Source organism: Vipera ursinii (assembly GCF_947247035.1).
Source record: "Vipera ursinii genome assembly, chromosome: 7".
Taxonomy (NCBI): Eukaryota; Metazoa; Chordata; class Lepidosauria; order Squamata; family Viperidae; genus Vipera; species Vipera ursinii.
The window spans coordinates 37314751-37339240 of NC_139521.1; the positions used below are offsets into that span (position 1 = coordinate 37314751).

At 36.5% G+C, this 24490-nt stretch overlaps 1 protein-coding gene across 1 annotated transcript in view; it reads right to left on the bottom strand.

The window, feature by feature from the left end:
• Positions 1-2644: 2644 nt before the first annotated feature.
• The window catches only part of TUSC3 (tumor suppressor candidate 3), a 163488-nt gene continuing 141642 nt past the window's right edge, over positions 2645-24490 (bottom strand). Inside the window, exons 8-10 of the mRNA XM_083367761.1 lie at positions 10062-10136; positions 8295-8385; positions 2645-2915 (exon numbers count right to left, since the gene is read on the bottom strand). Of these exons, the coding sequence (XP_083223887.1) occupies positions 2900-2915; positions 8295-8385; positions 10062-10136 (182 nt within the window). The 3' untranslated portion in view covers positions 2645-2899. The remainder of the gene's footprint in view (positions 2916-8294; positions 8386-10061; positions 10137-24490) is intronic.

Genomic DNA, 24490 nt, shown 5'->3' on the forward strand with positions numbered 1-24490 from the left:
ATTGATATGCATAAACTCTCAACATTAATTTTACATCTTATAGTGAAAATGTGTATCTTATTGAATATTTAATAAAAATAGTTTAAAAATGACCAAAATCTTGCAAAATTGCCAAACTTCATAAAATCTTGCCATGGTGAAACTTTACAATATCCAGATAAGATATTAAATGAACTTGTGAGATTTGAAAATCTTGTGATTTATGCTTTTGATGACGTATGGAACTGTAAAACATTCTTTTATCTACGGCTCATTCGATTTCAGAGATGAAGGATCTACCCAAATCTTTCCTAAAAACTGTGTCTGAACATAATATGCAAACCAAACATGTTTACCAAGAAATAATAAAATTGAACATAACTTGTTTAATATGATTGCAACTTTCCCATATTCCTATGCAGACATAAATTCAAAAGAAATAATACGAGCAATCTATATTGGGCTTGATTCTTGCTGCTGATAAATATGCATAAACTTGAAACTCATCAACAGGAAGAGAAATCAGTACTGAAGATGTGATGTCCATCAGGAACTGAGTCTCCATTGAAACCCAATGGATCAGACTGGTGTGTGGAAAAGCCTATGGACCTGAAGTTCATCATTCCATTTATATGCTGTCTTTATACTGTCAAAGGTATTCTGCTTCCACCAACCCTCACAAAGGACACAAATATTAGAAGATAATAGAAATTCTTAATTGGAATCTAATACATCTTGACACTTTCTAATGTTATCAGGGACAAGCTAAGTCTCTGGTAGATTGATACTCTAATAGCACTCCAGTATTTTTTGATGAGCCTGAAATAAGTTACAATAGTGTACTTGTGGCTGGGATAGCTATTGCACGTAATGCAATATTTTTTTAACAAACTTTTATCTGGAATCTTTTTTTTAATCTAGAATTAGCTGAATGAACTTGTTTTATAACTTTCCATAAAACCATAACATGCATTACGAATTCTGTTTGCACGGTTGACAAAATATGAAAGAGAGAGAGATAGAGAGAGAAAGAGGGAGTGTGAGAGAGAGAGAGATAAATGTCTAACTTCTACAGATTATATATTGGATTAATAAGTAACCATTGGTTAGATGTATATACAGGTAGTATTCAATTTATGACTGTAATTGAGTATGGAATTAGTCATAAGCATAGCAGTGATTAAATGGGTCACCACAACTCCCTCCAATTTAATGCCCTATTTCTTTGGTGGCTGTTGTTAAGTGAATACTTTATATGGGTGTTTTTTGCTGGAAACTAAAAAAAAATCCACTGAAAATTATGGTCATGTGATGGCAGGATGATGCAAATGGCTATCTGCAAAAGTAAATGCCCAAAATGCAATCATACAACTTTCTTTTGTATGTTTGTGTTCAAACTCTGGGGTTGTAAGCATCTTTTTGTGAATCTGTAATAAATTGAAACAGTTGCTAAGCAACTGGTTGTGAGGACTACCTGTATTTCATTTCTAATAATGCTAGGATCATACCCATGCACTCGCACAGAAATCTTTTAAAGTTGTGACTATTTTAGGCAATGTGTTGGTGATTTAATAAACCATGACATTTTTCTGTTAAACATTTTTTTTGTTGAAAATGGGTTAAACCAACAATAAACCTAAATTATTTGATTACCACTAGTTTATCACAAAATTTACAATTTTTCACTTTGGTATGATGTCTGCCTTCTTTTCAGCACTATCATTTCCATCTCCAATATTCAGTAGGAAGATGAACCGGAAACAAGCTGCAGTAGTTCACCTAATTACTCTTGTTCTCGTGCAAAATGGCTTACATGGGCAGACTTTATAGATTTCACTACCACCATTTTAACTTCTGAGTATGAAATGTCAGCTTTAACATGTTACTGAATCTAAAATGTCAATTCCATCAAGTCACTGAGTAAACTTGCTGCCACTTAATAGGTGAACACTAAGATGAATGTTAACATGATGCTCAAGCTTCCAATTTATCTTAAGATTCTTTAGGGCAAGGACGCCTCGGTTGTTTTTCTAACCACTTACTGAAGCCTGGAAGATGGCTCCTTTTTTTCCTTGATAAATATCCAGAAGTTCCTTAATTATAATCCTTTGTAAACTGTGAACCTCTTTCTTAGGTTGTGATCCATAATAATAATATTTAGAATGCTTAATTTACCAGTGTGGCTAATCATGGGAAAGATATCTAGCCATTCCAACAGATCTCTGCCAGATCAGGCTAGCAAAGGAAGGGAGGTGCCACTTAATTGCTCCCTTGTAAATCAATGACACAGAGGTTTCTGGTGTAAAGGATCAACATATCTAATTGGTTGTGAATGGAAAGTTTGGAAACTTAATCAACATATCCCTATATGCATGTATATGCATGTTACAATGTAGCTTTAAAAAACATCAACTAGTTTGATTGATCTTAAAATATTAATTCTAAAATTAGTAATTTTATAAAGGACAATGGAAATTAAGACATAAACTTCAATGTTACTATATTTCATTTATGTGTTACTTATTAGACAAATCTGGTTTGCTGTTACTAAATAAAGCATGTGACTATTTTCAAACTGAAGTCTGTCTAACCACAGCAAAGCAACCAAAAAAAAATCTTTTTCTGGTAAAATTAACTTTATTGAAAATGAAGAACACAAGTGCTATACGTTTTCATTCCTGTTTATTGCATTTCCTATTTAAATATCCAATGTTTACTTTGCATTATAAATTTTATGAAGCATTTAGTAATAAGATACAAAAACAAAATTGTCTTCTTCACACAAGTGTTGCAAGTAATCACAGGAAGCAGATGCTTGAAATAGAAAGACTTCAAAAACATGAAATGTTTGTATACAAGTACTATCAGTAGATGCTTGTCTTCGCAGTAAACATTAGCCTTATGCAAATCTCACTTCAATTCACTTAATTAAGAAGCTGAAAAGAAAGAGAAAATGAGTAAATGCAACAAATAATGGGCACATATGTAGCTCTCACATTACTCTTGTTAGTAAAATTAAGATTTGTAACTTTGGAGGCTGAGGAAAGCTAATAAATATTAGCACATTAGAACCACAGCCAATGATATAATGCATCTGTGCAAAATGGAAACTTTTAATGATGTTCTAATTGTCTGAAGAGCTGAAAGGAAAAAAAAGCAGACATTTAGCAAATTATATATTTTGAAATAACAGGGGATGCCTTAAATGTTTGTGACAAATATCAGGTTTTTAAACAACTGAACTGCAATTAAATAGTGGTAAAAATTACAAGTATGTAATCTGTGGATGTAGGCTGTATATGGGTACCCAATTTGTTTTAATACTCTTTAGATAAAACTACTGAAATATAACAGCAACATTTTTAAGAAAGGTCTTGCCTCAAAGATACGCCAATGTGTCTATTATAAACTTTAAAAATGTCTCAGCCTCTGGCAAGATAAATACGTTAGGCATTCACAGGTTTAATTTAAAAGAAAAAGACTATAGTTGCCTATTACTTTTAATCATTTCAATGTAATTATTTGGAATGATGGCCAAAAAATGAGTTCAGTAGAATTCACTCTAGAACAAGCTTATCAGCTTAAATATTTTGTGACAGTAGGTATAGATGTTCTCACAAAATGGCTTCCACGGAGCGGCTTCTACTTCCATAGTAGTTGCTATAATGGCCACAATCATTCACAGGTTATTATTTACTAGAACACATATATATGTTACCAAAATTATCACATACACAAGTATTCTGTTCTACTTATTCCTTATAATTATTTTGTGCATGTATGTTAGCTTGAAAATGAAGTAGCTTTATAATTGATTAATATAAAGGATTGCAGTAATATTGAAGCTTGCCCACTGTCTCTTAAGGTCCTTATGATCCCTAGGCCTATTTACATTATTTTTTTGCAGTTGCTATGAAAAATCTATTAGTTATATATGTAGAGCACCATTCTCCCATTTTTGTTTTCTATTCAAAAGCATATACTGTATTTATCTGGACTTTTAATGAAGCTAACAAAATAATCATAAATAATAGCCATTGCCAGCTATGTACAGTATTCAATTTCCCAACACCACATAAACTGTACTTTTATATCTGCTGTTAGAACATTTCATTCTTCTCCTCTGTATGCTGAAGAGTTTCAAACATAGTAACTTTTTATCATAGGGCAAAAGAGAAAGCTAATGGGCTGTCAAAATGCCATTCTTGTTACAGCCTTCAATTCCTACTAAAGCTACAATGATGGCACAACATCATTCCTTTGAAAAAAAGAAAACCTTTCACAGGAGCAGCACCCATTAGTAAGCTGCAGTCAAGTGTGTGTAGATGAGAAAAAGTTCGTTTGAACTAGGAAACAGGAGAGTGCACCTTGTTTATATGAAGAGGTAAAATCAAATCAAGCAGTTTTTAACTAAAATTATGAAACTGGTAAGGGTTAAGATCAGATTCACCTGTGAGATTAGTAAGTGTTTAGTTGGCTGAGTCAAGAAGCAGTTGCCAAAAAAGCCAAGGATGTCCTAGGCTGCGTTAACAGAAAGATAGTATCAAGATCATGTGAAGTGTTGGTACCACTTTATACTGCACACAACAATACAAAAAAAGGTTGAGACTTTACCGTAGAAAAGTCAGAGAAGAGCAGTAAAGATGATTAAAGGACTGGAGACTAAAATGTACAATGAATAGTGAGGGAGCTCAGTATGTGTAGTCTAACAAAAATAATGATTAGGGTTGATGTGATGGCAGTTTTCCATTATTTGTGAGGGGTAACTATTCTCCAAAGCATCTGAGGGCAGGGCAAGAAGTTACAGATGGAAGCTTATCAAAGAGAGATCCAACTTAGAATTAAGGAGAAAATTCCTCTCAGTGAGAATAATCAGTAGCTTGCCTCTTAGAAGTTGCAGGTGCTCCATCACTGGAGGTTTTTAAGAAGAGACTGGACAGCCATTTGTCTGGAATTGTATAGGGTCTGCTTATACAGAGGCTTGGAGTACCCTTCCAACTCTTTTATTCTCTTATCTGTTAAATAGCACTTTATCAAAAAGTTAGGACTGCTTATGGTTCCTATGTGTAAGTCATAACTACTTGTTGGGTCTCTAATAACGCATATTTTTTTCATAAACATTACAAATTAGAAATGAAGTGCTGGTTTTTAAAATATTTTAAAACAGCCCAGGATCCTTCCTTTTTTCTATTTCTCAATATTTCTTACTCCTTTTCTCCACCTTCTATTATCAATGATGCAGGCATCTCTTAGTAAATGAGTCCAAACACTTAGATACTGGTTGTCCTCTTCATTTTTCTTCCATCTTTCCTAAACATTTCTAGAGAGCAGGGTTTTCTCTTAATGTCTCCAATGACTGTGGGGCGTACAAGTCTCAGTAATTCGGCAGGGACAGTGTCAACACTTTAAGTCTTGTTGGTTCATCGCCCATATGACCTCTTCCTCAAGGACTGCCAGTTCTATTTCTACTTCTCTTTCCTTGTCATCCTGAGTACAGCTCTTCAATATATTCTTGTCATCTGTTCTTAATGCCTTGTTGGTTCTTTCCTTTGCTTGTTTTTAATGATACCTTTACAAGCAATAAATGGTGCTCAGATCATTTTGACATGCATAAATGCATTCCTTGTGTTGACCCTTCATGTAGTCTGCTTCAAGCTGTTTATGTAGCTTATCCAAGTAAACTTCATTATCCTTCCTTGCTGCTCTCTAGAAAGTATGCAGCCTTCTTACTTCTTCCCATTTGCTTGCTGTCTTGGTTGCTTTTCTTTGCTCAACTGTTTTGATGATTTCATCTGAGAGCCTCTTGCATTTTTCTTTGGCTTCCTGTATGGTGTGTGTTCTTCTGCAATTCCAATAATGGCTGAATTTCTTGCTGCAGTTCATCAGGTGTCTTCTCAGAAGTGTCCAGCAGTTCAAACCTATTTTTCAATTTTATGTGTAGTATATTTGGTGACATCAAACTTCTTTGGAGGCACTGCCTTTTTGATGGTGCATAATTTGACTTTAATCTTTGCCACAAACAACTCATGATCTGAAACGCAATCAGCACTTGGTGAGGTCCAGGTAGATAAGTGGCTCTTGTGTAGTTTGAACCATATATTCATGATTCTAAATCGGTTTTCTTGGCAAAATTGTACCAAATGAACAGTGATGCCTGTTTCTTCTTGTTTGCCAACCTTTGCATTGAAGCTGCCCAAAATGTAAACAATGTCTTTTTTAGACACTTGTTGCAGAGTTTCTTGAAGCAAAATTGTTGGGCCATAGACTTGGATAACGGTAAGGTTGAAGGGCTTGGCACTTGACTCTGATGGTCATAATTCAATCACTGACAGTTGAGTAGTTTTCCACTGCTCTAGTAAGTTTCATACTTGCAATAAACACCACTCCATTTGTTTTCCTGGTATCATGTCTGAATAACAGACAGTGCACTCCTCAGACTAAAAAAAGCCATTGTCTGCCCAGTATAGCTCAGTGACACCAAGGAGATCAATTTCCAACCTGATCATCTCTCATTTGACAAGATCTAATTTACTCTGACTCGTTCTTCTGACATTCTAGGTGGCTATCCAATGTATACCAGTACAACGGAGACATTTGCTTATGCCACTGGCTGCTTCAGAAAGTGGGATTCCTGTTGTCCTACTGTTGAGCACCCTGACCTGTTTTGACTCTTTTCACATAATCTTCTTGGTGAGTTTTTTGTGGAGTAGGTTCTTTCTCCAACTCCGTAACTCACTTTTTGACTGCTTCCCAGGGACAGCAACTGCTGCACTCCTTGTAAACCCAGGTGACAATTGATCTGGCATGGGATTCTTTTTCTGTTGTTTCATATTTAATGGGTCTCCGAATACTCTTGGTTTGGCTTTTCTTATGAGACCTGTCTGGCTTGGGTGACCCTTCTGGTTTTCTTTCTGGTGGTATACCTCTAGCACAGCCCTCAACTGCAACAGAACACACAACCCTTCCCCTGCGACAAGGGGGTATCCACATAAAGGAGTGATTTTTGTACAAATCTGTTTTTTTAACAGAAGAGAAAAAAGTTTCCAATGAACAACAGAAATGGGATGTAAAACAATGATCATTCAACAATAGTTTATCACATTTTCACCTTCAAGCCTATGTGTCTGTGTGTCTGTGTGTGTTTTAAAATTTATACTATATGGCATTCTTCAAATACTCAGAAGCTGGCAAATTACCAAAACGCTAGAGGAGTTATGATTGAAATTTTGAATGAAGTTCTATTTTTATTTGGATCAGCATCTCTCTTCCCACTAAAACTCCAGTAATTACTTGATGTTACCCAATGATATTTTCATAAAATATTATGTAAAACTTGTTACTGAAGGAAAAGAAATGTTTGAAAATTCAATTTATTCCCAGCTTTCCTTTTGATGCCTACTAGAAGTAATAACCAGAAAAACTCGGAGAAAAGGGGGAAAATGCTATTTGACCTGCGCCTTAAGTTCAGAGGTTGAGTTAAAGGTAGACGGGGAAGTGGGAAAACTGGCACTGCTTTTCTCAGAGCCACTGATTTGGTAACATTGGAATCTCTTGCATTCTGTAATATTAACAAATGTTTTAGATCCAATTTCAGATTGAGGGTCACAGGAAACAACTAATTCCTATTGGTAACACTGCAACACGTGAGTGGGGACCAAAGGTCTTCTCTGGAGGACAAAATTGGGAATAAGTCCTCCTCTTAATACTTAGAATGTAATAATTTTGGAAACAACATGTGATAATTTCCCAACTCACCAAAGATAGTGGGATTTGCAAGCTGAAATACAATTGCATAAGCTTCATTGATATTCATTGGACAATGCCTATGTGCTTTCTGTTGACAAGCAAAATGTTGTCTCTGCCATATTGCAACTCTGGAGTCAGTTTGCAGATTGGACATTTATTCAAGGAAATATCCTTTTCTTACTAACCTTCAACAAGTACAGTACTCAGTTTCAAAATCTTCTTGAAACGGAATGACTCACAAATTGATTACCTTTACAATCTACTATAATTCTAGCTGAGGTCCTCCCCCAAACATATGTTTCATATTATAGAATAAATCACCATTCAGAAGGGCTACCTGTTTCTACTGATACACAGAATGTCCTTCATACAGCTATACTTTGCTTGGAATTATCCTCCTAAAATGCAGAATGTTATACATTATTATGTGCTCTTCCAAATAAAACCTTCAGACACAGGTCCAACTTATTTGTTCATAAATACATGAGTCTCAGTGCAAAAAGTTGGAAGCAGATTGCTGGCAGAATGAGGTTACTTAAATGGATTGGCTAAATGGATTTGTGGCTTACCTGTATGGATAGCCATGGTATTTGGAGCGGAATATCGACAACAGGAAGCTGAAGAAGAAAACTACCAGACCCAATCCTACTAGGCATATTACTGGAAGAAAAAAAATCTGTATCATTATATTCCATTTTAGGTAAAATGACATACAGGCATATTTTGAAATACATAAGGTTAATTGGGTCATCTCTTGCTGCCCTTCTTATGTCACCAGTGGCAATACTATAGTCTTTTAAGAAAAATAGATCAGCTTTCCTTGACAATATAAACCAGAAAATGACTAATTATAAGAAAAAGAGGACAAAAGGCAGCAGTTCAAAAAGCATTTCATAATTTTGAAATGTTCCTTATTTTACAATATTGGGAAGAATGGAAACCACATCATTTTATTTGCCCAATGTTAACAGTTCTCAAACCTTCAGCATACAGACCATGGCACACATTAAAAAAGTAAGCAGAAGAGTTGTCCAGGTCTTATTAAGGAGTAAGCTAGAGAACCCCATGTATATTTTCTTTGTCACAACTATGGTATTTTCTGCATGAAAACTACATTCTCTTTACATACCATTTTTGTGTTTTTTTAAAATGTTTAATGCCATTCGCAAGAGTGGGATATGGATGCAGCTTGGACCACCAACATTTTAAAAAACCCTATTTTTCCATAGCAAAAATTTCCAATTCTCAACCCAGCTCCCTCCCTATCACCACCATTATCTATACATCCCCCCCATTTCATTTTAAAAGCATAATTCAGTCTGCTGTTAATTGCATTCAAGACATTACTTTACTTTTAAAGTCAGTGATCACACCACTTCATTAATAGAATTTAATTTTCTAAGTAAGGCTTTGATGATTTCTACAGTCATTGTTATATTAGCATTCACCTTGTTACTAGACTTTAGTTATTCTCTCAATTCAGAAATACCTGCTATAACTAATTTCTTTCCTCTTTCAAAGAGAAACTCTGCCAACTCCCTTCTTAATTTTTCAACCGGCTCACTGGTATGCATCAAAGCAGTATCAACTTTCTGATTATTCTTTTTAACATTTTTTATCTCCTTGGCCCATCCTAGTTTATAAAATGACTGAAAGTTTAACTCATCAATTTGGAATACAGCACATTTCAAAGAACATGCTCTCTTTCAAGTTCTCCTTTTTACTTAATGTGATATGAAAAATGTCACTTCAGGTGTGAATTCAGTTTAAAGCATCCTCTTTGTATAAAAGAAAGGTGCCTTTTTCCTTAGATGTTTGTTGTATGTTTTTTAATTAGAGGAGAAAGACAGACAGACAGCTGATGCTTAAATGTGGAGAAATGATCCCATATTCATATGTAGAAGCTAAAATAGTTGGTAGTTGGGGAAAAAAGTCAATGCAGACAGAGGTCTATAGTTACCCTTTGAAAGGCTAATTTTCAATATAGCATATTATAGTGGAATGTCAACTGTTCGCTTCCTCCCACCTACTATTTGGGAAACTTGGCCACTGCTAAAAAAGAATAAAGGATGTGTATCTGTATAACAAATCAATTCTAGTTCTAAATGGTCCACAAGAACAGTTCTTTATGCTGCATCAAGCAGCTTATGTAATAGAAGGCGGAATGCATTTCAAATAACTTGTAGATCTCTGCTCTTATATTGCCAATGTATTCACTGTGATAAACATGGGCACGGCTTTTAATAAATTGTGGGTTTCCATGGCAGTTTGCTGTACTTGCACTCATATTTTAATGGCAAGAAATGAAATTATTCATTTTCCATCAAACAACTTACTTCTCCTTTTCCCAACATCTCCTTTGGAGGTAGCAGCTTCATTCAAAAGAACCATTCCCATAGTGATAGCAGCATCAATATCGTTGTCAAGGAAACTATAGAAATGTTGAAGTTTCACAAAGCGAACAGTACATCTTTAACCTTAGCAGGTATTATTAATTTACTGGTTTTAAAAATATTAAAGGTGTTTATCAATAGTAAGTATATGCAGAGCTCTAATGAAAAGAGAACACATTATTAATTCCTATCTATAATATACATGTTAATGTTTATCCATCAAAGCTACATTTAGATTATTTCATAAAGTATCAAATAGAATAGAAATATGGTTAATTATCCAAGTATGCTAATGATATTTCATTGAATTAGCAAGTTTAAAAAGTGAGATGCTTAAAAAGTCATGTAATGGTATTTTGGGTAGTGCAAAATGAATGTCACCAGGATATATACAGGAAGTATAAAATAATTTCTTGTCTATTAAAACATGTAAATAGTACACAAAATGCAATTTCTTAACCAGTGTCTTCAACATGGTTAGGATGCACCCACTATGCCACAAGAATGGAATAACATCACTGCATCAGCAGATGTTTTTAGTGACTAGCCTTTTAACTCTTAATTGCTAACTTTTACAAATGCAAACAAGAATGAAATAATTTAACCAATTTGTAAATATCCTAAGCTGTTCCTAAACCTATTTGAAAGTGTATCATCAAAAAAGGCAACTCATACAACTCTAATCAACATCTGTTCCAGTTACTCAGTCTACAACTAAATGGGACTGATGCTTTGTGAAAGATGCTATCTACAGCTTTTTTTTTAAAAAAGGGGAAAAATAAACAATAGTAAACAAAACTCTGATGGTTTTAAAATTGATCATTTATATATAGTATTTGCCAACATTAAATCAAAACTGTGATTCTTATAAAAAGCTTAATTTAACTTACTAATTTGTTTGATTTTAGGTAGATAATATTGAGGAGAAACGTTTACTGTCCTAATTCATAGCATAAACTGAACCTGTCCATGCCTATCACAATTTCACCTGTGCTTATTGTTAGTATTACACTTCACCTTCGCTTCTTTATGAAAATAAAGAAATGGAGAGGGTTACATGTTCACTTTTCCCCCCAGTTGCTTAGACAATAAAAAAGGTATGAAATCTGAAATTCATAATACAAATTTAAAATTTACAAGGAAGCAACACCTTATTAAAACATTTCAAATATTCCATGAATGTGCATTGTCTAAGAAACTGGCCAACCTTCTATTGAAAAACATTTTGTCCTGTAGTCCCAATGTCCACTAGTACTAATGGCGGTATTTTTAGTTTTAAAAACTAAAACTTCATTGCTGCCCACTTCAAAAGTACCTTTTCTAACAGTCACATCTCCAGGGCCATTCTAATGAAACTGATTTATTTAATCCCTTTCAACCTTGGTGCAGGTGAAATATATAATTTTAAAAAGTAATCATTCTGTAAAAACCAGAGTCAAAATTGTTTGAGAATTAGCAGGTTCCTGAATGTTTTATTTAAGAAAAGTAGTTTGTAAATTCTAAAGTTTTGTTGGACATATGCCTTAAGTACATTGTAGTTGCTGTGGTTTTCTTATAGAATGTACAAGTAAAATTAATTTCAATGCTTACTAAGCCTTTAACAGACCCACATTGCTCCATCCCGTTATTCTTTTTTCCTCACAATTTTCTCAATTATTTTTTTTAAAAAAGTCACAGTAAAGATGCCTAAGGTAGAAAATCCAGCTGGTGCTTCCACAAGTATGATGATGCACTGAAAAATCAAGAGTGAGATGTATAAGAAGGAGATGACTCAACATCTTCCAATCCTTTCCTTCTCCTTAATAGATTCTACCACTTATGAATTTTGGTTGGTTCAACAGAGTTTTATATTTACTTCAGAAATATGGAGTGCACGTATAATTTGGGCATATAAAATTTCTTTCAGGTATTTTAATTATTTCTTATGACTTGGTTGGTAAGAGGATTCTAGGTCAAAAAGACTGAGGTATGTACAATTGCTTCAATATTTTAAGAGAACATTTTTTCTGATACAAAGTTTTAAGGGCAAAATCCATCAAGAATGTTTTGCTATTTAGCGACTTATCAAGAAACAAATGCAATTTCATGACATATTGTGGAGATACAAGTGATCTGAAAATATCTAAACTGAAGATGATCAGTAGACAGCTTCCTGTGAACCATTACTTCCACTTTGGAGGGACCATGAGATTTAAAATTTCAGTTAACTGAAGCAAAGCTAGGGTAATAAAAAAAATTGGAATGCTTAGAACTTAGAAGTAAGCTGTGTACTCCAGAACACTGCTAAATTGCTGTCTTTCTCTAGTTCACACTTCTTATATTAGCTATAATAGCTTTTTTTTTTAAAAAAAGGAAAGACAGAAATAAATTAATTTTATCAATGTCAGAGACTCTGATATTTCTACCTATATAGCTAAAAAAACAGAAAAATAAAATCCGCCAAGTTTCTTATTCATTGTATGTGAACAGGCAGACACTTGTCCTTCTTGTCCTTCAGGCAACTCAACTGGAAAATTGAAAAAAATAAAATCTTGCTGAAAAAACAGATGCTACATCTGAACCAAGATATCCTGAGCAAATAAGTTGCAGTGCACAAAAAAATTAAAGGACATTGGCTTACTGTGAGTTAACCACTCAATGACTCATTTTAATTTTAAAAAGTTGAATGTTTGGTTAACTCTACGCTGTGTTGATGAGTCCAGACTGAATCCAACTCATTATTTATTAGATTTATTTATTCATTCATAGAGTAATAATTACCCATGTTTATTAAATCCTGGCACCACGGAAGAGGTCAATGACTGCAAATGGAACAATGAGGCCAGGAATGCTGCCAATTCCCTACAACTGAAGTTTCCCAATGGATCTTTCCTTTCAACGTTGTCTGCCAGCAGCTGACAACAGACAGCATCCTTTGGGATGAACATCAGGACAGAATGTCAACATTTCAGAACCTGTAGCAATTTCCAGGATGAACTACTTCAAAGTTCTATTGTTATTCAAGGACACTCAAGCAGCAAGGAGTAACAGCAAGTTTTCAATCAGTTCCCAATGGGATATGTGCCCTTCTCTTAGTCCTTCTATTTACATGCTCAGCACCATATAGTTCTTGCCAAAATTAGCAAAAACAGCCCTTGCCCATTGTTTTTCATACTTTCTAGGCAAACCATCTGAGAGTAAATAGCATCTTACAGTGCAAAATATAAAATCACTGGTTCCAAAACAATGCTGTAAAAGATTTATTTATGTAATATATTATGTGTTAACAGTAGAAAAGCCCCACCCTTCCTTATAGAAATAAGATTATTTGAGATTCAGTTGAAGTATGTAGAATCTGATTGTTTCAGTATACAACATTACAAGTGCTTTGCATCCCTAATGATGTTCATTAAAATGTAGACAAATGGATTAGTTTCAATTACAACCCAAGGAAGCTGCTTATTGGGCAACATTCAAATAAATTTTGAAACAATATTGAGAACTATCATGGGAACCCATGGCCCTTCAGATGTTGCTGCACAACTCCTTCCAGGAATAAGGAATCCTTAGAATTACAGATCATTGACACTGGAGGCTCACAGGTTGCCTATCCAAGCCTGAAAAACATTTGAATTTTCTGATCTAATGCAGGCTAATAAGCAGACTCCATTCTATATAAAAACTATCAAATAGCACCACACAACAGATATCTCATTACTTAGCTAAGATTAAAAAATAGGTACACTTCAATACTACTTGGAACAATTTAATTTTCAATCATGGCACTTTTGATTACCTTCCTGTTATGTGCTGAACATAGATTGCTGTGCCTTAGGACTTATTTCTGAATGCTGCTTGCTTTACTTCAGAAATATTTATGAAAATTCCAAAGTGTGCTTTATCAAGTATATAGTGTGAATGGTACTGTTCCTGTGCAGCTAGTCAATTCATCCATCTTAATTTTGGGGGTCAATTGCATTAAATTAGAGAAGGGAAAAAGGATTCAGAGGATGAATACTGCAGCAATTGTAGTAGATCTGAATGACAGAGTACAACCTACTTTTGAAACTACCCATCACACTAGTTTCCTTGGGTAGATGGACTGGATATTTACAACCAAATATATTAACCCACTATATTTGACTCAAGTTCTTCAATTACTGTGACATCAATGACCTTTGGGTTACATACTCCTTAGGAGTTGGCTGAGGAATTATTTACTACTTTATGCATGTTAAATAAATGAGAGAAACAGTCATATATTTAAAAGAATATGCCTCTAAGCTTTATTCTATAAATACACAGGCACATAAAGGTATATAGTAGATCACAACCTACTACTTGATAAAATAGAAAAATGTGGGTTAGATAGCATCACCACCAGATGGATTCGTAGCTGGTTGACAGGCCATACTCAGCGTGTGGTCCTCAATGGAACTGCATCTACATGGAAGGAAGTGTGTAGTGGGGTGCCCCAGGGCTCTGTTCTGGGCCCAGTGCTCTTCAACATCTTCAGCAACGATTTGGATGAGGGGATAGATGGGGAACTCATCAAATTTGCAGATGACACCAAGCTGGTAGGAATAGCCAATACTCCAGAAGATAGACTTAAGATACAGGAGGATCTGGACAGACTCGAACACTGGGCACTATCTAACAAAATGAAATTCAATTGTGAAAAAAGTAAGGTTCTGCATTTAGGCAGGAAAAATCAAATGCACAGGTATAGTATAGGTGGTTCCTTGCTCAATAGTAGTAACTGTGAGAGGGATCTCGGAGTCTTAGTGGACAATCACTTAAATATGAGCCAGTAGTGTGCTGCAATTGCCAAAAAAGCCAACACAGTGCTAGGCTGCATTAACAGAGGAATAGAATCAAGATCACGTGAAGTACTAATACCACTCTATAATGCCTTGGTAAGGCCACACCTGGAATACTGCATCCAGTTTTGGTCACCACGATGTAAAAAAGATGTCGAGACTCTAGAAAGAGTACAGAGAAGAGCAACAAAGATGATTGGGGGACTGGAGGCTAAAACATATAGGGAACGGTTGCTGGAATTGGGTATGTGTAGTTTAATGAAGAGAAGGATGAGGGGTGACATGATAGCAGTGTTCCAATATCTCAGGGGCCGCCACAAAGAAGAGGGAGTCAAGCTATTCTCCAAAGCACCTGAAAGCAGGACAAGAAGCAATGGATGGAAACTAGTCAAGGAGAGAAGCAACCTAGAACTAAGGAGAAACTTCCTGACAGTTAGAACAATTAACCAGTGGAACAACCTGCCTCTAGAAGTGGTGAATGCTCTAACACTGGAAGTTTTTAAGAAGAGACTGGACAGCCATTTGTCTGAAACGGTATAGGGTTTCCTGTCTTAGCAGGGGGTTGGACTAGATGACCTCCAAGGTCCCTTCCAACTTCTTCTTCTTCTTCTTCTTCTTCTTCTTCTTCTTCTTCTTCTTCTTCTTCTTCTTCTTCTTCTTCTTCTTCTTCTTCTTCTTCTTCTTCTTCTTCTTATTATTATTATTATTATTATTATTATTATTATTATTAATTATTTTCAGATGAGGATAAAGGGATAAGACAATAACATGCCATTTTCAAACAGTTGAAGGGTACCAGTTGGATGGGCTAGCAATATTGCCTTTTTTTTCTTCAGTTAAGTTTTGAAGCCAAGAAAAAAAAATACTTGATCAGGCACCAGGAAGAACTTCCTGGGGTCTGATAAATGACTACCTGCTAAGAGATTTGAAGCAGAGAATGGGTAGCCATATGAAATAACAGTGAATTTGCTGCATCAGTGGGGTATTGGACAGAGCCAGAAGCAGGAAACATACTTTCTATACTATTAAATTACAGCTCCCAGCACTTCTGCCAACTGGTATTAGCTGAGTGGCTGGCATTACCAACTGCAAGACTGCGTTTGCTACCAGTATAGATTTTTTTTCTTTGTATATAATCCTAATCTAGTAAATAAAGGTAATTTGTAACTTTTGCAATTTGTCTTCCTCTAAAAATGACACACCCTTTTCTTATGTTTGTCTCTCTGGCAGTAAATATAAATCTTGCAATAAGTTTCTGTTGTTTGCATATAATAGGAAAACATTATATAAAATTATCATTTTAAACATTCAGTCAAGCCTCACTCTTGGTGACTTTATAGGCAAGTGTTTTGCATGCTACTTTGTCAAGCATAACTTCTTTCAATTGTTGAGTGTTCATCTTTGTATCAGATTTGATGCTATCAAGAAAGTGTGTTCTTTGCTTGCCCCTTTTTCTTATTCCACTAACCATTCCTAGACATCATTGACTTCTTCAATGAATCTGCACACATGACATAAGGTAAAGGTTCCCCCGCACATGTGTGCTAGTTGTTTCCAACTCTAGGGGCTGGTGCTCATGTCCGTTTCAAAGCCGAAGAGCCAGCGCTTGTCTGAGGACGTCTCTGTGGTCATGTGGCCGGCATGACTAGATGCCAAAGGCGCACAAAACGCTGTTACCTTCCCACCGTAGTAGTCCCTATTTTTCTACTTGTATTTTTACATGCTTTCGAACTGCTAGGTTGGCAGAAGCTGGGACGGGTAACAGGCGTTCACTCTGTTACACGGCACTCGGGATTCAACCCGCCAAACTGCCGACCATCTGATTGACAAGCTCAGCGTCCTAACCTACTGAGCCACTGCGTCCATGATATAGGCTAAAATAAATCAGATGTAGTTTTATGATTGTAGCTTCTAATAATGAGTTTGGTTTTATACAATTTAGCATCTGTTAGTTACTCTGGTCCACGGTATATGCAATAATTTATGCCAACACCACAGTTCAAAGGTGTCAATTTTTCTTCGATCAGCCATTCTTAGTGTCCAGTTCTCACATCCATACATCATTATAGGGAAGTCTAATGCTCTAACTAGCTTGCTTTTTGTATTTATATCAATATCTTTGGTTTTCCAGATCATATTCATGCTAACCATTGCAGTGCAGCCTAAGGTTATCCTGCATTTGATTTCAGGAGTGGAACTGCCATCATGAACAAGTTTTTATCCAAGGAAGATAAATTATTGAACTAATTCAATTTCCTCTTTGTTGATTTTAAACATCTCATGTCCATCTGCAGCTGTTGTCATTATTTTTTATTTTTATTTTAATTCCATTTATATCCCGCCCTTCTCCGAAGACTCAGGGCGGCTTACAAGCTTAGCAGTAGCCTTCATTCTATGTATATGCCTGCTTATTAGGGCTTTCACTCCCCCCAAGCGGCATTATTACAAAGTCAGCTTAATTGCCCCCAATAATCTGGGTCCTCATTTTACCTACCTCAGAAGGATGGAAGGCTGAGTCAACCTTGAGCCTGGTGGGATGCAAACCTGCACTAATTGCAGGCAGCTGGTGTTACTTAAGGAGGCATTAGCCCACTGCTCCACCAAGGCTATATTATCTTTGTTAAGACTCAATTCTACATTTTCATCCTTGATTTTCCAAATCATTTTTTCCAGGTCTTCCTTATTTTCAGCCAATAGTGTTGTATCATCTGCGTACCTGAAATTATTTATGGTTCTTTCTCCAATCTTCACTCCAACATATATATGAGCCATGGTAGTGCGGTGGTTAGAATGCAGTATTCTGGCCTAACTCTGCCCACAGCCAGGAGTTTAATCCTGACCACCTCAAAGTTGACTCAGCCTTCTATCCTTCTGAGATCAATAAAATGAGGACCCAGATTGTTGTGGGCAATATGGTGACATTTGTAAAACTAAGTGCTATTGCTATTATTATATAGTTAGCGTTCACATATATACATTGCATTTGAAAGTCCCAAACCTATTCAATAGAATCTGTTACACTTTCTTCATATATTTGTTAAAATTATATTTTTGTCATCAAACAAGTTCTGAATGATTTTGACAAACTATTGAAGGTGAAAACTACATCTTGTGCAAAAAGAGAATACGTTATTTAGAGGAATTAAAGCAGTATGGATTGGAACCTTGAGTACATAATTTCAGTGATAATCAGGCTGCCTTTAAAAGTAATTGGAGTGCATAATTCCAGTGTGAATTTCAACCACCATGGTTCTTATCTTAAAAAAAATAATCATATTGTTTTTAGAGAAACTCATCAAAGTAAGTTCTTCCAATGCTGGACTATTTCAAATGATCTCTGCTGCAGAGAATAAACACTCTTTCTAAAACCATCATATCCGTGAAGGTAAAGATTTTAAAACCCATTTCAATCCACTTCAGTCACAACAAGCATAATATGGAACTACAGCTGACTGCATGACAGACCACTGATTTTCAGATCTTTCCTTTTCAGCCAGATAACACCTGGGCTGCTTAGAAAGGTACCAATCAAACTGGTTGGAGAAAATAGGTTTTGAAAAGCTTGAAAATGAGAAACCATAATAAAAATTGAGACAGAGATACACAATTACACTTTAAACACAAACAAACACAAACATCACCCACCCAGTTGTCTAGGTTTGTTGACCAGAGATGATAAAACATTGATTTGTCCTCTGGGAAAAAAAAACTGTGACTGACGGTCTGCAGAAGTCCAAACAAAAACACAGTCATCAAAACCTATGGATTTATATAAAAGCATTTTTTCTATTCTCATTATTATTAACTGGTTTAACCACTTTGCTTTATTTCCTGCTTTGTTGCCTGTTTTGTCAGATGACTGCCCAAATTTGCTTGCTGTCCCTTATGATTGAAAGGCTGTTTCAAAATATTTACATGGTGACATACTGTAGCACTATTACAAGTTGTCTCTTATGGAATATAGAGTATTGTGTGAAGGACATAAATGCACAATTTTCATTTAAAGATCCTCATATGGTTGGTTTGAAGATCTGCAAGCAGTTCAAAAGCATGCAAATGCAAGTAGATAAATAGGTACCACTTTGGTGGGAAGGTAACTGCATCTTTATACAATGCTGGCTCCCTTGTTTAAGAAACAGACATGAGCATTGCCCCCTAGAGCTGCACACAAGTAGTCAAGAGAAACCTTTTACCTTTTTTAAGATGACTGGAAAGACATTCAATTGAATGTGCTTTTAGTTACATATGAAACCAGGAACTTTCATTTTGGGGAGCCATTGGCTCAGACTTCAGCAGTTATACCTTTCTTTGTGTTTCCTCATGCTTATTTTATCACCCCTCCCTTTATCTGCCATAATACTTTCCTTCTGACTTTATTTCCTTTTGTCTTACATAAACTAATGGCTTGAAGTAATGAATATACTTTCAAGTGTTTTTAGTTGATGCAGATAATGAAGGATGGAATGGCTTTGGGGATGGCGTCTGAGAAGAATAGGGCAGAAGATCAATTGTACAATTCAGTGGAATAAAAGACAATCTCACAGAGCCTCTTGGCTGCCTGACTGATTTAATCCAATCAGTAGCCACACTACAACAGGCAAGGAAGTACATAAAACATCAATGTATTTTGTGGAGTGCTCAGTTACTCTCCGAGGAACTGTGCTATGTAAAGGTGGGAATGCTACAGAACTACAGTATTTTTCTTGCAAAAGTCTGGATGGCTAATTTATAGGTATCTTGCCTGGTTTTCTTCCTTGAATAATTGACAAGCTATTTGCTTGGAAAATAGGATTTTCTGATTATTTTTAGGTTTAGGAAGGGAGGTTTGAGGGTTTTCTTTAAGATCAGATCTAGGTTAACATAAATAGAAATATTCAAGGTATATTTATTCATTTTCTGCTGTTTATTGAGCCACATGCACAAACACACTGTTTAGAAAAGATAAAAGAAGTGAGAACATAGACATTTTTACTGCTACTATTTTACCAAGCTATGAAATTTTATTTTTGACCACTCTTTTTATTTATCTGTCCTAATAATTAATTGTTTAATATTCAAATAAAATAATAAGTCCAAATTTTTAGGAATTTCAATCCCTGGATATTTGAAAGAGTGTTTTCAAATTTGAATTTTTGATCATTCACTTAATATATTTTGCATTGTCATAGAAATATTTATATAAATAAATTGTTATAAAACTTAATCAGTAATAAATAATCAAACAATGAATCTGCAATAATTAGTTAACTAATTAAAAAAGTAATGGAACTGCATCTACATGGAAGTATGTACTGCTGTACCTCAAGGTTCTGTATTAGGCCTAGAATTCAATATCTTTATAAACTATTTAAATGAAGGGTTAGAAGTAGAACTCATCAAATTTGCAGATGATACCAAGCTAACGGGAATAACCAACACTCCAGAGGAGAGGCTCAAGATGCAGAAAGTTTTTAAGACTTGGAACATAGAACTGTCTAAGAAAATGAAATTCAGTGGTGAGAAAAGTAAGGTTTTATACTTGGGCAAGAAAATATAGATATAGAATAGACGCCACCTGGTTCAACAGTACTAATTGTGAGAGGGATCTAGAAGTTCTAGCAGACAACTACCGTATTTTCCAGCGTATAAGACAACTGGGCGTATAAGACGACCCCCTACATTTCCTGTTAAATTATAGGGTTTGGGCTATACTCGTCGTATAAGACTACCCCTCTTCCAACGCACACCAAATAAAAATTAAAAAAACCATCAGATTTGATTTTAATATGGTAAATTTAATTCAAATGCTTATGACATTTGAAGGTACTTAGTAGGAAAACTGTCACTTATAAACATAAGGCTGTTTGTCATCAAACATGTAAACATAAAACAGTGCAAGTGGATTAAACTTTTCCTAATTCACTCTAAAGCTTTCCCTGCGCAGACCAAATGGGAGATCCGCTCCAGGTTTTCCAGCCAGCCTGCCCAGTTCCTGAGTCAAATGTGTCCTTAGAGCTAAGCAGCTGCTCTGGCTGCTTCATTCCCCACCTGCCTTTCAAGCTGGGATAGACTGCAGCTGCTCTTCAACTTTAGAAGGAAAGAAGCCCAGACCCCAGCCTGTAAAAAATCACAGACTGCAGCTTCTTCTCCAACTGCTCCCGCTTTCCCTGCGCAGACCAAATGGGAGATCCGCTCCAGGTTTTCCAGCCAGCCCTGTCCCTAAAGTTTCAGCACCCGGCGTAAAAGAGGACCCCTGACTTTTGAGAAGATTTTCATGGGTTAAAAAGTCATCTTATACGCCAGAAAATACGGTACTTAAATATGAGCCAGCAGTGTGCTGCAGCCACCAAAACAGCTAACACAGTCGAAGGCTGCATTAACAGAGGGACAGATTCAAGATCATGTGAAGTGTTAGTACCACTTGATAATGCCCCAAAGGTGCTTTTTTAGAAGGCAACTGGACTTTGTTTTTCTTTGAAGATGTTTCGCTCCTTATCCAAGAAGCTTCTTCAGCTCTGACTAGATGTTGTGGAATGGAAGGATCTAGTCAGAGCTGAAGAAACTTCTTGGATGAGAACTGAAATGTCTTCAAAGAAAAAAAAAGAAAAAGCACCTTTGGGATAACTATGACCTGAATGACTGAGAATCGCCATAGACATTTTATAATGCCTAAAAAATGGCAGTTTTTAAAAAGAGATTGGACAACCTTTTGTTTGAAATGGGTTTCCTGCATATACCCTTGAAGACCTCCAAGGTCCCTTCCAACTTTGTTATTCGGTTGTATTAATTTGTTAAAACTTGTTAGAATTGTTCTTAGTTCAAGAGAATTAGTTTAAAGTTAAATTCAATATCTGCAATATTAGCAACAAAATACTTTTACCGGTATTTATAAATTAAAACATATTTATTTTATTTTAATTTCTAATCCTTGTATGTCAACATTTTATTATTTCTTTTGCTTGAGGCTCCGATGAAATGGCAAATAATATTGGGGAAAGTGGGAAACCTTATTTAATACCTTTTTAAAATTACAATGTAAAATCTATATCACTAGCTCTAATGCAGGTCCTGGTATTTTGATACAATTTTGGAATTCTAGAAAACTAATCTCCAAAATTCATATATTCTAAACTAGAACATTGTCAATTATCTTCACCACAACTGAGGATTAATGCATTATTCACATAGGCCAAAAGTCAGGAAATTTTTAGAAAGATTTGCTATTTAAAAAATAGCAAAGAAGTCTTTGGAATTTCAAATATTAAATCTTACAATAACCATATTAATAATAGTTTTGGCTTGATAAGATAATAAGAATTAACACTCTGATTCAATATGGAATGTATGAATATATCATTAAACAAAATCCACTACTTTTTGTCCCTTCTAAAGAAGTGAAGAATATTAGAAATTCCACAGTAAGTTCAAATTTTGGAATTAACTGGTTACCTCATACTTCTTCAACTTTTAATGTTTTAAATAAAATTAGTGCTTTTTTTTTCTATAAAAAAAGGTGCCGGAACTCTCATCTTGTTAATCTGGCATGAGCATGGTCTACTGTGTGGGCGTGGCCAGCTCAACATCACTTGTGTCAGGGGCACTTGTTCGGAGCTGGGCAGGACTGGGGCAAATCTGAGGGTCTCCGGCGGAGGGGGGATGGGACCGGGGCAAACGCTGAGTCATGGTCCATTGGAGGAGCTTCACTGATATTAAAGTGGGTGGGGGAAGACATGATATTAAAGTGGGTGGGGGAAGACAGTGTGTGAGAGAGACAGAGAGAGATTCCCTTTTTGTAAGTTTGCTTACTTTGCAATGCTTTCCTTTCCCTACACTTTTGCTTCCCTGCTGGCTCAATCTCTCTTTCTCTCTGCCGCCCAGATCTACAGCTGCAGAGCAATTCCGCTCCTCCCCACAGCCGATCTGGGCAGCAGAAGCGTTTTTGAAGCCTCTGGAGCTCGCATCGATGGCTGTGGGGTGATTTTGTGATGCTCCAGTGGCCCGATTCGGGCTTCGGAGGCCTGCAAAATGCTTCTGCTGCCCAAATCGGCCGTGTGTGTGTGTGTGTGTGTGTGGAAAGTGAAATTGCTCTGCAGCCCTAGATCTGCACAGCAGAGGCATTTTGCAGGCCTCCGACGCCCAGATTGGGCTGCTGGAGCATCATAAAATCACCTCATGGCCAGGGATGTGAGCTCCAGAAGTTTTGAAAATGCTTCTGCTGCTCAGATCGGCCAGGGAGGGGGGAGTGAAATCACTCTGCAGCCCTAGAACGCGCGAGGTTGGAGTTTGGGAAAGTGAGCAGGGCCTTAACATAAAAGGCTGGTTCTGCTTTCAAAAATAGAGAAAGGAGAGAAGATTATTGGGCTCCTTGACTCATTCCCGCTTGAAGCCATCCTTAGCAACAAGGAAAAATCTAATCTATCCAATGCTACCCAACATTTCAAATATGTGTGCACTGAGAAGATAGCTATTTTTAAGACGCCAGTCCTGTCTTCCAAGTTTGGAGTTTGGAGAAGGCAAGCGAGGGAAGTAGGCTGTGAAACACAGCAAGGCTGTGAAACACAGAATGCACGCGCACGCACACCCACACCAGCTGCCGAATGAACCTTGGTCTTTCTCTGCAGAGACATCTTCAGCACCTTGTCGAGGCCGTGGGGGTTTGTCACGCTGCAAGTTTGCTCTCTGCTCAGCGCCTGCTAAGGGCTGACCAATAGCAGAGGGAGAAGTAGCCTTGCCAGGTGCTCCTCACCGGCCTGCTCCTATGCAAACTCTCTTGCTGACAGTGCTGAACCGGCAGTCGCCATCGGATGCCCGCCTTCCCAAACTCCAAATGAACGTGTCCTACTTTTCTCGCTTGCCTTCTCCAACTCCAAACTAGTGCGTCCTAGTTTGGAGTTTTGGAAGACGAGCGAGGAAAGTAGGACGCAAGAGTTTGGAGGGAGTAGCATAGCTTGTGCAAAAGCTTGTGTGTGTGTGTGTGTGTGTGTGTGTGTAAAAAAAGGTGCTGGAACGCCATTCTGAGTGTTCTATGAGAGAAAAAGCCCTGAATAAAACTGAATAGTTTCTTCACTGGGAAGTGAAATGACATTAATATTTGTTTTATATATGATGGGCATATTCCTAAATGGAGAACAATTAGAAATAAACTTAGAAAATTTGGCTCTTTTACGATTTTACAGACTTCACAATCTGCACTTTACTTCAGACTCAGCAATTAGAATATGGCAATTAGAGCCATGAATAAATATGAAATTAGGCTAAATGTCACCCCACTAGATATGAAATCAACTCTAAAAGTACTTTTTTATTGAGATTGGCTATAATAACATAAGGGACGCAGTGGCTCAGTGGGTTAGGACGCTGAGCTTGTCGATCAGAACGTCAGCAGTTTGGCGGGTCGAATCCCGAGTGCCGCGTAACAGAGTGAGCGCCTGTTACTCGTCCCAGCTTCTGCCAACCTAGCAGTTCGAAAGCACATAAAAATGCAAGTAGAAAAATAGGGACATAATTGTTCCGTGCGCCTTTGGCGTCTAGTCATGCCGGCCACATGACCATGGACACGTCCTCGGACAAGCGCTGGCTCTTCGGCTTTGAAAC